This window comes from Bos mutus, chromosome 21 (genome assembly GCF_027580195.1).
Source record: "Bos mutus isolate GX-2022 chromosome 21, NWIPB_WYAK_1.1, whole genome shotgun sequence".
Taxonomy (NCBI): Eukaryota; Metazoa; Chordata; class Mammalia; order Artiodactyla; family Bovidae; genus Bos; species Bos mutus.
In genome coordinates this window covers 48344835-48358166 of record NC_091637.1, presented here as the reverse complement: position 1 = coordinate 48358166, position 13332 = coordinate 48344835, and the positions used below count along the sequence as shown (strand labels likewise).

Below are 13332 nucleotides of genomic sequence, written 5' to 3'. Positions count from 1 at the left end.
AAGAACGGACTCATTTGAAAAGACTCTGATGCTGGGAAAGATTGAAGGCAGGAAGAGAAGGGGATGACAGAGGATGACATAGTTGGATGGCATCCCCGTCTTAATGAACATGAGTTTGAGCAAGTTCCAGGAGTTAGTGATGGAAGGGAAGTCTGGCGTGCTGCAGTCCATGGAGTCGCAAAGAGGTGGACACAACCGAGTGAACTGAACTGAACTGAAGGGACGAAGTGAGGCGAGAATTGGGACTGATTACTAATAAGGATGGGGTTTCTTTTTAAAATGATAAAAGTATTTCAAAATTGTGGTGATGTTTGCACAATGCAGTGAACATACGCCAAAAAAAAAATCACTGAATTTAGCATTCAAAATGGGTAAATTTTGTTATCTGATTATATCTCAATAATTATTTTTTTATCTAAAAAATTAAAAAGTAGAGCAGTGTTGTGCAAGCCTAGGCCCCAGGCTAGTTTTGTGAGAATAGTGTATTTAGCCAAAAAAAAAAAAAAAAATCATCCAGGTGAAGATATTGTTCACACAGTAGAACAACTTGCACAAAATTTGGCTACCCAAATATTTCCCATTCAGTACCCTCTTCTCTACTTCCCAGGTGGCTCAGTGGTAAAGAATCCGCCTACCAGTGCAGGAGATGCAGGTTCAGTCCCTGGGTCGGGAAGATCCTCCCTCTGGAGAAGGAAATGGCAACCGACTCAGTATTCTTAACCTGGGAAATCCCGTGGACAGAGGAGCCTGGCAGCTTATAGTCTATGGCCTCACAAAGAGGCAGACACGACTGAGCACGAGCACACCCTCTTCTCTATCCTATGTGACAAGTCTGTCACCTCTCCCTTACACTGTGTTCCTCGTTTTGTTGTTCTTACATCTAACCTACATACTTCTATCAGGAAGATCTATTTAACCCAAAAGTCTAACCACTGAAATACTTTGAAGGCTCTCCAGCACCTACATCACTTGGAACCTACTTATGTCTCCAACAAGCATCACTGCATATTGCTCCCTGAGCCCGCTTTACACTCCAGTAACACTGCTCCTAGTCGGCTGTACACACCATGCTGTTTTCATTGCTTGCTTAGGCTATTCACTCAGTCTGCAGAGGCTTTCATAATCACTCAAGAAAATGTGCTCTCTCCCACCCCTCAATTTCCTCAGCACTTACTATGTATGCTTCAGTAAGGACTTTATCCATTTCTACCTTGTACTGTTTTTGTCTTCTCTCCCTTAACTGACAGTATGACAGCAGTGGCCCAGACTACGTCTTGGTCTGCTTAGACTCTCCATATAACTATCATCTGTATTTACATTTATACATATACAGACACTAGACACACTATGGTTGAGTAAGTGAATATCAACGCAATAGAACTTTTTAATTTACATAATAAGAAACAAAAAATTGTAACTGCCCCAATATTTAAAGGGGCTTTTGACATTTCTAACGCAGTTTGTTTTTTTTTTTTTAAATACGGTGACATGCCCCTAAACATGTCAACAAAGACACTTGTAAACAGTTACTGAGAAAAATCCCTGCAACTTGATTATAAACTGAACCTTAAAAAACGAAAAAGAAATTGTGAACACTGGGAGCTCAATATCTCCAGATCTTGACGTTAACACGACCGTTTACATTAACAAGATAGAAAGAAGCGACGAACAAACTCACTTATGGTAAAGCACCTCAAAAGAGCATTATTTCTTAAAAGAAACCGCAGAATTAGAATCCCAATTCCCTGTCTAGGCTTAGATGTCCTTTCAAGCAACGCGAAGTTTCAGCATTTAAAAGGAACTGATTTCAGAGGATCAGTCCTCAAGTTTCTCACAGTTGGGGAAACCACGTGTCATCAAAATAAATAACATGACCGAAAGGCTAATTCATTTTAGGAAACTCACCTTTCTAAAGTCCTGCTAAGCATAAGCAAATGCTCTCTTCACCTTCCGGATCTCCAGGTCCCCCTACACCACATCAGAACCCGCCCAAGTACCCTAGGAACCTGTGCCCTGGACACAGGCCGCAGCCCGCCGGCAGGTGAGAACTGGCTTCTGGACCTCCGACTACTGCGGCTCAGACCCCAAAGCCAAAGTCTGCAGCTTCCTTCCCCGGGAGGCACCCGCGACCCCTGGGCCAAGTAACCCTGATCGCGCCTGGACTCACCCAGCGAAGCTTTGCCAGGACCAGCCCCAGGTACGGCTGAGGGGCACTCCCGGGCCCCTCCATAGCGCCAGGGCTGCTCTGGCAATCGGAGCCGTATCCAGGGCCTGCCCGAGCCACAACAAACGAACAGAACACGCAGCGTTCGGTCCGGAACCCAAACCTGCACCGGGCAACCGGATCAGACCACTGAGGAGCCGGCTACAGGGGGGTGCTGGAGATGAATGGCGCCGCCGTGCCTCGAGCGTCCACGCTGACCACCCGGGGAGCTTCGCCACCCACCCCAGGTTACGCTTTGCGTCCCTAAGATCCGAAGGTTCAAACCCGGCCGCGCGAGTCTGCGATCTGTACTCTCCTTGCCACCCTACCCCGAGGTTTGGTTTCGGCCGGGCCGCGGCGGGGAGGCGGGGTCGCGGGGACTCAGTTAATTTCCCTTCCTTCTTCGCGCGAGGTTCGTAGACGTGTCCCTGTCTTTCTCTCTTAAAGGGGCCGGCCCTCTACCTAGAGAGGCCACCCATCCTTGGAAATCGAGGTGCTCTAGGCTGAAAGAGAAGGATTCGGCCTCCGGCCCTGAGTTGTAGCGCGGGCCGCAGACATCCCCAGCGAAGGTCAAGACCATGGCCCAGAAATCCCCACCATCGGGCTGGCGGCTGCTAGACTTCTCCCGGAGGCCCCTCCGGGTCGCCCGGTTGGGTGAGCGCGACGCGCCTCCTCTGCCCGGCTGCCGGCGCCTGGCCCAAGCCCAGCCCCCAACGCTTTCATCTCGCAGCCCTGCAAGAGCCTGCTGTCCGCACCCCACAGAAGTCTTGATGGCGTCGTACCCCGGGGGAGCCCGCCGGCCCAGGGAAACCGGCCGCCGTCTTCATTCCACTCACAAAATGGCTTGCGGGGCCCGGGCCTCTGCGTCCTGCCAACCGTGTCCGGACTTTGGACAGGAAGGCGTCTCGGGTCAGCTGTGATCTGGGCAAAGTTTAACCTCTCCCACGCAAGAGAACATCGATCGGGCCTTCGGTGCCCAGCGGAGGGCTCCAGGGGCTTACTCACTTTTACCTGAGTTACCTGGGGTAACTTGCTGCGCAAAAGTCTTCAACTCCATGAGCTCCTAGTTACCCAGACGCCAAATCAAACCTGCATGAACCTCAGCTGGGCGCGTGTTCTCTGAAAAGGGGAGCTAAAAGTAGCACCTTGCCCTCTAAATTTAGGACCCTATATTTAGGTCTGTTGAATAAAATACCCAGGGATGGATCTGTTCTTAGAGATGGGTTTTATAACCCATCTCTGCATTTTCCAACAGAAGTCCTCGTTGAAGCAACAAGAAAAGGAAAGGAACGGGTACGTCTTCCTTAACAAATCACCTGAGAGAACTCAGCAGTTGAACAATATGTTAGTTCCTTAGGAAACTTCCCTAACGTTAAGCTCCAGCAGCAACAAAAGCATTGTGCCATAAAGAATCCAAAAATGGTCCAATTCACGGTGGAAGATTTTCGGAACCAAAACGCCGCCTAGATTTTCCGAACTCTCGTTTGCCACATCAGCCTAAGGAGTTTCAGGAACTATCGGTAGCAAAGAGCAGCAGAAATTGCTTAATAATTCTCATATTTAAGGTATTACACAACCTTCATATGTGTTGGACAGTATATACTCAAACTAAATTATGTGTATAGCTTATTAAGTCAAACAGAAGCCAAACTAAAACTCTGTCTTTAAAATTTAAAAGAGTCTTAGAACAAAGTATGCCTCAAAATATTGTATTACTGAATGAAAATTCTTCAGTAAATCTGAACATTTTCAGAGAACTCCAGAATTACTTTCAGCTTTCAGGACTTATTTACAACCTAAAACATTTTTTTTTAAGTCCCTTTGCTCTCCCAGAGACAGTCTGTGCCCTTTTCTAATTTAACAGTAATTACCATTACAAATATTAAAAACATAGATCAGGAACAAAAGGATAAATGAAAATTTTTAAAAATCTACAAATTTCCCCATGGCAAAAACAGTAAACCTTAAACTCAATGCCAGATCCGAACCTAATTTCTGTACACACTTAATAGTCATGTTGAAACTTACCTCTTCCTCTAGATCTTTCAATTCCATTTTTTAAAAAGTTCATGTTAAAATATCCTAATATGTAAGTAAAATTCTAATAAGTACCTCATATCTTTGAGAAAGATTTCAGGTTCTAATACATCCTGCACTCTTCTGTTTCTACAATGACGGTGATCCTGTTCTGACACTTGTGTGGTAAAGGGGTGCCATAGGTGGAGTTGTGACTACCAACCCATAATCTAATTTCATGGACAAAACTCCTGGTCAATTTTTGTCTTTAAATATCATGCAAGTACTACTCTCTTAAAATCTACAATTGAAAAGAGAAACCCTGGATTAGGTAACTGATAAAAATAAAATTGAATGTTTTAACATATATTCATATAGAGTATGACTTTTACCATATTTACATTCAAAGTTTGTTTTCCTTAAGTAGATATGGGATTTTGCCACTTATATAGGCCTACCTGAAAGGAAATGGAGAACATATGCGGTTAGTGTTTGTGACAGCTACAAGAACCCATACAAGAACACTGGAAACATGCTAACCAGTAAACTTTGTCCACAATCCAGAAACTGATTTCCCTTATAAAGGGCCCTGTTGCTAAACTATAAATACTAGTTACTCCCTTTTAATTAAACAGTCAGTTGTCACTGGCTATAAGATCTAGTCTTTCAAAAGAAAGTCAAACATGCTGAGCCACATCTTCATTCTCTAATGATGTAAGAGTTTGTTCTCAAAACATGTTAAATCAGGAGCTACCTGTTGAACAAGAGTTGGGTAATTTCCATTGTTTATTCCATATATAAATGAAGCATTCTAGTTAAGAATATATAAATCTTAGAACTCAAAGAGCCCCTTCAGTTATAAAATAAAGTAGATAAAAGTGGTGTTGATTCCTATTACTTAATTTTTTAAAAAGCTTTTTTTTTGTACAAAATCTAACTGAACTTATCAACAAATAGAAACAATTTAGGCAAGAAAAAAAGGAAACCATTTCACCTAAATTTATGGGTGCTTATTAGAACATTAAGATTGTTGAAATTCCTGGTCTGACAGGAACTCTTCAGAATATTTAGTCCAAACATTATGAACTTAAAGCCATATTGAGGCCAAACAGTTGAAATAAGTGTAGGGAAATAAAAAGTGCATGTCTACTCAATACAAGCACTATTTAGCTTGAACTTCTTGTTGCTGTAGAAGAGTGGGAGACTATGTATTACAGTCTTCTACTTCTTCAACAGAATGCAGAAATCCAGATTTTTGTATGAATGCACATTTTAAATGCAGGCAACTGATTCATAATGTTTTACACAAAGCTCAAGTCTATAACCTGTCAAGCCTGTCATATAATCTCTGATAGTAGAATTTTAAACTGAGACTTCCCCAGAGAATAAGTGACTTTCCAGGGTCACAAGATAATTAATACATTTAAAGTCAATATTTTCATGTCTAAAGAATTTCAAACAAGATGTTCATATAAAATGTATTTGACAAAATTTACTGAGTCCACAAAAGTAAGCATACTTAGCACAGCCTATATTAAATAAGCACTTAACTGTATATGAAAGGTTAATATGGTATAGCAATAATTTTTTAATTTAGTAACTTCACTGGTATAACTTATGGAGAGACTACAAGTAAGGGCTATGTCAGTAGGACATACTAATAAGTAGAATTAAATAAGCAGTTGAAAGTTTTATTATAACTATTTTAGAAACTACATCATCATTAGTTTTTATTCTCTCCTATGCTAGAGCAGACTTCTGAGTAATGTTTTTAACCAACGTCTTCAACACCAAATCATATTGAGTAAATTAATCATTTCTCTGAGCTTATTTACTAGGTAATGTTAACTCTCTGGAACCCACCAAAGAAAGTGAGGAGGAAGCCTCTGAAAGCACAACAATATGTGTCATTAAGCCTAGTTTCCACAAATACTCTTACAGTCAGTGGCACCTGGTCACCTTAGCTAGAAATCTGGTAAATTTTCCTGTTTTCCATTTTCTCCTTGCTACTTTCAATCAGTCACTAAATCCAGTGAATTCTATCTGCAAAAGATATATCTAGTTTGTTCTTCCAATCATTTTAATAACCACTATCAGATACTTAATAACCACTATCAATAACCTCAGATATGCAGATGACACCACCCTTATGGCAGAAAGTGAAGAGGAACTAAAAAGCCTCTTGATGAAAGTGAAAGTGGAGAGTGAAAAAGTTGGCTTAAAGCTCAACATTCAGAAAACGAAGATCATGGCATCCGGTCCCATCACTTCATGGGAAATAGATGGGGAAACAGTGGAAACAGTGTCAGACTTTATTTTTCTGGGCTCCAAAATCACTGCAGATGGTGACTCTGCAGCCATGAAATTAAAAGACACTTACTCCTTGGAAGGAAAGTTATGACCAACCTAGATAGCATATTCAAAAGCAGAGACATTACTTTGCCAACAAAGGTTCGTCTAGTCAAGGCTATGGATTTTCCTGTGGTCATGTATGGATGTGAGAGTTGGACTGTAAAGAAGGCTGAGCATCGAAGAATTGATGCTTTTGAACTGTGGTGTTGGGGAAGACTCTTGAGAGTCCCTTGGACTGCAAGGAGATCCAACCAGTCCATTCTGAAGGAGATCAGCCCTGGGGTTTCTTTGGAGGGAATGATGCTAAAGCTGAAACTCCAGTACTTTGGCCACCTCATGCAAAGAGTTGACTCATTGGAAAAGACTCTGATACTGGGAGGGATTGGGGGCAAGAGGAGAAGGAGACGCCAGAGGATGAGATGGCTGGATGGCATCACTGACTCAATGGACATGAGTCTGAGTGAACTCTGGGAGTTGGTGATGGACAGGGAGGTCTGGCGTGCTGTGATTCATGGGGTCGCAAAGAGTCAGACACGACTGAGCGACTGATCTGATCTGATCTGATCAGATACTTAGGTCAGAGGTTAAAAAATATGGCTAGTAGGCCAAACTCAACCCACAGAACATTTTGTCTGACCTGCATGGTATTTTTTTTTTAATCTGAATATTTGCCAGCAATTAAAAATTGGGAGATTTCAAGCTTCCCTGGTGGCTCACTGGTAAAGAATCCACCTGCCATTTTTCACAGAACTAGAACAAAAAAATCTCACAATTTGTATGGAAACACAAAAGACCCCAAATAGCCAAAGCAATCTTGAGAAAGAAGAATGCAGCTAGAGGAATCAACTTTCCTGACTTCAGACTATATTACAAAGCTATAGTCATCAAAAAGACAGTATGATACTGGCACAAAAACAGAAATATAGACCAATGGAATAAGATAAAAAGCCCAGAGATAAACCCATGCACCTATGGATATCTTATTTTTAACAAAGGAGGCAAAAATACACAATGGGGCAAAGATAGCTTCTTCAGTAAGTGGTGCTGGGAAAACTGGACAGCTACACGTAAAAGAATGAAAGTAGAACACTTCCTCACCCCATCTTAAGTCTCTTCAGTCATGTTCGACTCTTTGAGACCCCATGGACTATAGCCCACCAGGCTCCTCTGCCCATGGGGATATTCCAGGCAAGAATACTGGAGTGGGTTGCCTGAGCCCTCCTCCAGGGGATCTTCCTGACCAAGGAATTGAACCCACATCCCTAACACCAGACACAAAGATAAACTCAAAATGGATTAAAGACCTAAATGTAAGACCAGAAACTATAAAATTCTTAGAGGAAAACATAGGCAGAACACTCAATGACATAAATCACAGCAAGATCCTCTACGACCCACCTCCTAGAGTAGTGGAAATAAAAATAAAAATAAACAAGTGGGACCTAATTAAACTTAAAAATTTTACAAAGCAAAGGAAACTATAAACAAGGTGAAAAGACACGCCTCAGAATGAGAGAAAATAATAGCAAATGAAACAACTGACAAAGGATTCATTTCCAAAATAAACAAGCAGCTCATATAAGTCAATATCAGAAAAACAGCCCAATCAAAAAGTGGGGAAAAGACTTAAACATACATTTCTCCAAAGAAGACATACAGATGGCTAACAAACACATGAAAAGATGCTCGACATCGCTCAATATTAGAGAAATGCAAATCAAAACTATAAGATATCACCTCACACCAGTCAGAATGGCTGTCATCAGAACATCCACAAACAAATGCTGGAGAAGGTGTGGAGCAAACAGAATCCTCTTACATTACTGGTGGGAATGTAAATTGATACAGTCATGATGGAAGAGAGTGTGGAGATTGTTAAAAAAAAAAAAAAAAACTGGGAATAAAACCACCATGTGTGTGCTTGCTAAGTTGCTTTAGTTGTGTCCAACTCTGCAACCCTATGGACTATAGCCCACCAGGCTCCTCTGTCCATGGGATTTCCCAGGCAAGAGTACTGGAGTGGGTTGCCATTCCCTTCTCCAAAACCACCATATGACCCAGCAATCCCACTACTAGGCATATACACTGAGGAAACCAAAACTGAAAAAGACACATGTACCCCAATGTTCACTGCAGTACTATTTACAATAGCTAGGACATGGAAGCAACCTAGATGTCCATCAACAGATGAACGTAAAGAGAAGCCATGGTACATATATACAATAGAATATTACTCAACCGTAAAAAGGAGCACATTTGAGTCCTAATAAGATAAATGAACCTAGAGCCTATTATACAGAGTGAGGTAAATCAGAAAAAGAAAAGCAAATATCATATACTAACACATATATAGGAAAGTTATGTCCAACCTAGATAGCATATTCAAAAGCAGAGACATTACTTTGCCAACAAAGGTCCGTCTGGTCAAGGCTATGGTTTTTCCTGTGGTCATGTATGGATGTGAGAGTTGGACTGTGAAGAAGGCTGAGCACTGAAGAATTGATGCTTTTGAACTGTGGTGTTGGAGAAGACTCTTGAGAGCCCCTTGGACTGCAAGGAGATCCAACCAGTCCATTCTAAAGGAGATCAGCCCTGGGATTTCTTTGGAAGGAATGATGCTAAAGCTGAAACTCCAATACTTTGGCCACCTCATGCGAAGAGCTGACTCATTGGAAAAGACTCTGATGCTGGGAGGGATTGGGGGCAGGAGGAGAAGGGGACGACAGAGGATGAGATGGCTGGATGGCATCACTGACTCGATGGACGTGAGTCTGAGTGAACTCCGGGAGTTGGTGATAGACATGGAGGCCTGGCATGCTGCGATTCATGGGGTCTCAAAGAGTTGGACACGACTGAGCGACTGAACTGAACTGAACACATATATATGGAATCTAGAAAGATAGTGCTGATAAAATTATTTGCAGGGCAGCAATGGAGACACAGACATAAAGAACAGACTTATGGACACAGTGCAGGGAAGGAAGGAGAGAGTGGGATGTATGGAGAGAGTAACATGGAAACGTACATTACAAATACATTACAATATATAAAATAGATAGCTAATAGTAATTTGCTGTCTGACTCAGGGAACTCAAACCAGGATTTTGTAACAACCTAGAGGGGTGGGATGGGGAGGGAGGTGGGAGGGAGGTTCAAGAGGGAGGGGACATATGTATAACTATTGCCGATTCTTGTTGATGTTTGGCAGACATCAACACAATACTGTAAAGCAATTATCCTTCAACTAAAAATAAATAAATAAATAAAAAAGAATCCACCTGCCAATGCAGGAGACACAGTTTCAATCCCTGGTCAGAGAAGATCCTATATGCCGAAGAACAACTAAACCCGAGTGCAACAACTGCTGAGCCCATGCTCTAGGGCCCTCAAGTCTCAAGTACTGAGCCCGTGTACTGTAAATGCTGAAGCCCCTGCGCCCTGGAGCCTGCGCTCCTTAACGGGAGGAGCCACTGCAGTGAGAAGCCCTTCCACCACAACTAGAGAGCAGCCCCCACTCATTGAAACTAGAAAAAACCTGTGCAGCAATGAAGACCCAACACAGCCACAAATAAATCAATATTTTTAAATATTATTTTTAAAAAACAGGTTCTTTTTTAAAAATGGGAGATTTCACACACAAAAAAATCTAGATTTCCAACTTTTCTTGAAATATCAGAAGATCTGGAAAAAAAAGACTGAAGAAGCTATATCCTTTGAGAATGCATACATTCTCTAGTTGGCTACAGTTCTCTCCTTTACCTGTGCTTCACTCATTTCATTTGAGTTTATAAACCCTAATTTAGACCTTCACAATTTATTTCCTGAACTGAAGTGATAACTTCTTGATTGGGCTCCCTTCCTCTGGTTTTCAGTCAATTCTTATTAATATTGACAATGTTGATTGACAGACTTCATACATGAAACTTTTTCACTTTACTCAAAGCAATTATCCTCCAATTAAAAATAAATTTAAAAAATAGTGCCCCATTATTGAAAAGATAGAGTTCAACTTCCCAGCACAAATGCAAAGCTAACCTTTCTCTTTAATCCCAGTATTCAACTTCAATCCCAATATTCAATCAGACTGAATTACTTATAAATTGCTTATAAATTTATTGCTTATAAATTCAATCAGACTGAATTGCTTAGAAATGCCAGAATCTCTCCCACTTCTGTACTTTTTAAAATGCACTCTCAACCTAGAATGTTCATCCTTTCTTGCCTGGCTAACTCCTACTCTTTCTTCAAGATCAGCTCAAGTAAGATCTCTTCTGGGACATTTTCCCAGGCTCCTCCTCCCCACTCTCTCTACCTACCATTTCCAGTCAGTCTACCAGGCAGCTCCTCCTGTGTATCAGTAGCATCCTGTGGCCATTACAGCACGTACAATTATTGCTTTTTTTACTGTGTCCAACTAGAATGAACTCCTTGAAGGCAACCACTGTTAAGTTTCATCTTAAAATGTAAATGAGAAGACAGAAGTGCTTCCTCAATTATTTATATAATAGCAGTAAATGAGAAAAGGAAGAAACACTTGCAAAAGACCTTATGTGCCAAATACTACAGCTAGATCCTTTTGTAATATTTCATTTACAATAAATGAGATAGAATTTAATACAAGTTACAATAAATGAAAAAGCAGACAGATTTTAGAATTTTAGTTATGACTTGGTTAAATGTTGAAGTACTAGTTGTTTTGTAAGATTCTCATTACATCATTTTGAGGTCACAGCTGTCGTTCAAATAATAATTTCCTTAAGATTAAATTTCAGTTCATATTATTTCTGAGTTAAATCTTAGTATGATTTCCTCTGATTAAAAAAAAAAAAAGAAGGAAAAAACCCTAATGCTCAAGATCAACAAAGTTTAAGGAAAGGCTTTAAAAAATATCTTTAAGAACATCTATGCAACAAAATACTCATATAAGGGAAAAGCTTGATATAAGATTTTATGCAAAGAGAAATATTATGCATCAATAATATTTACATAGGGAGGATTCACTCAAACATAATTTTCAGTTATTCCTATATTTAGTAAAATAGGTAAAATTACTGGGTGGCGCTAGTGATAAAGAACCCACCTGTCAATGCAAGAGATAGAAACTCAGGTTCGATTCATTGGTCGGGAAGATCCCCTGGAGAAGGAAATGGCAACCCACTCCAATATTCTTGCCTACATCATCCCATGATGTAGACCTGGCAGGCTGCAGTTTATAGCTTCACAAAGAGTCAGACACAACTGACTCTACTTAGCACACACATAAAAGTATTGAAAAATATCTAAAAGGTCAACTTACCCCTTCTATAAGAATTACAATTGGTGAAAATGCAGAATTCAGGAAATCATAAACATCAATTTGAAATAAATATTCCAGAAGCTGACGCCAAGAAGCATCTTCTGTCAATTTATAAATTAAAATGTTAATACATGATAAGATACAAATTTTGAGTTTAATTTCTTCCTTAATTGCTGCATTAGAGAACAAATAACTTGTTTCTTACCTTTTTTAGCAATGTAATTTTGAGAAGATAAAGAGTAATCAGTTGAAAGGATCTGACTGTTTGACAGGGTATTTTCCATAGATGTGTCCATTTCCATCTGAGTAGGCCTTTCAGTGTCTAGTGATATTTTTAATTTTTCATCACTATTTTCAGAAGATAGAGTTTTGAAATGAGCTTCTTCAATAATTCTCATAGGGAACTCTATTTCAGAGTCCATATCTGCAAATAGAGAGAAATGTTTAGGGTTTTTAATAATGTTTACTTTGTTGTAGGCTTCCTATTTTTTTTTCTAGGCAGGTCATCCTTTGAATCTTTGTGGGCATTGTGATTCTTCATTATGGAAAGAATTCATTTGAAACAAATTTATAGTCTGTATTAGTTCCTACTGCAGATACAAATTAACAAACACTTAATGGCTTAAACAACACAAATATGTTTCTGGAAATCAGAAATCCTAAAACCAAGGCTGTGGCAGGGCTGTATTCCTTCTGGAGGTCTAGAGGAGAATTCATTTCCTTGCTTTTTCTACCTTCTGGAGGCCACCTGCATCCTTTCGCTCATGGCCCTGTATATATGAAGATATATATATACATATATATACATATATATATATGCACATCTCGAGAAAATTCACTTTAAAGAGGATTGTTGTAATTGTTGTTTAGTCACTAAGTTGTGTCCAGCTTTTGTGATCCCATGGAATGTAGCCTGCCAGGCTCCTCTGTCCATGGGATTTTCCAGGCAAGACTATTGGAGCAGATTGCCATTTCCTTCTTCAGGGGCTCTTCCAAACCCAGGGAGTACCTGACGTGCATTGGCAAGCAGATTCTTTACCTCTCATCCACCTGGGAAGCCCTTAAAAAGGACTACCCTTCTCCAAAATTAAGAAAAAAATTTAATTAGAAATATATGTGTTATAATTTTCCACATTTGTAATGTTGCACCATATATTTATGTGCATGCCATGTCACACGGCCATCAATTTAATTTTCAAATATAGTTTAAACTGATCACTTGATTCAATGAACTAATCAAACAGGATTTTTTTTTTTTTTTTAGGATTTTTTTTTTTAAAAAGGTTCTAACTAGTCCCAGCCTAAGGTATAGTAGTCAAGTAAATTGTAGGATTTATTTCTCAGTTACTTTTTAAGACAAGGATAGAAAAGTATCACTGCAGTCCTGAAAAACAATATTAAAGAATAGTCCTAACTTAATTATTCATTATCTAACTTCGCTCTTTGAGTTATGAATGTAACATAT

General features: G+C 40.1%; 1 protein-coding gene across 15 annotated transcripts in view; it reads right to left on the bottom strand.

The window, feature by feature from the left end:
* MIA2 (MIA SH3 domain ER export factor 2) overlaps positions 1-13332 on the bottom strand; it is a 96834-nt gene that overhangs the window by 65953 nt on the left and 17549 nt on the right. For 6 of the 15 annotated variants that reach the window (XM_070358772.1, XM_070358774.1, XM_070358773.1 and 3 more), the window contains exons 5-6: positions 12073-12291; positions 11868-11968 (exon numbers count right to left, since the gene is read on the bottom strand). In XM_070358772.1, the coding sequence (XP_070214873.1) occupies positions 11868-11968; positions 12073-12291 (320 nt within the window). Of the gene's footprint in view, positions 1-2167; positions 2898-2985; positions 3149-3214; positions 3659-4231; positions 4388-11867; positions 11969-12072; positions 12292-13332 lie in introns of those variants that run through there. The other 9 variants (XM_005902277.3, XM_070358782.1, XM_005902278.3 and 6 more) reach the window with 7 other exon arrangements.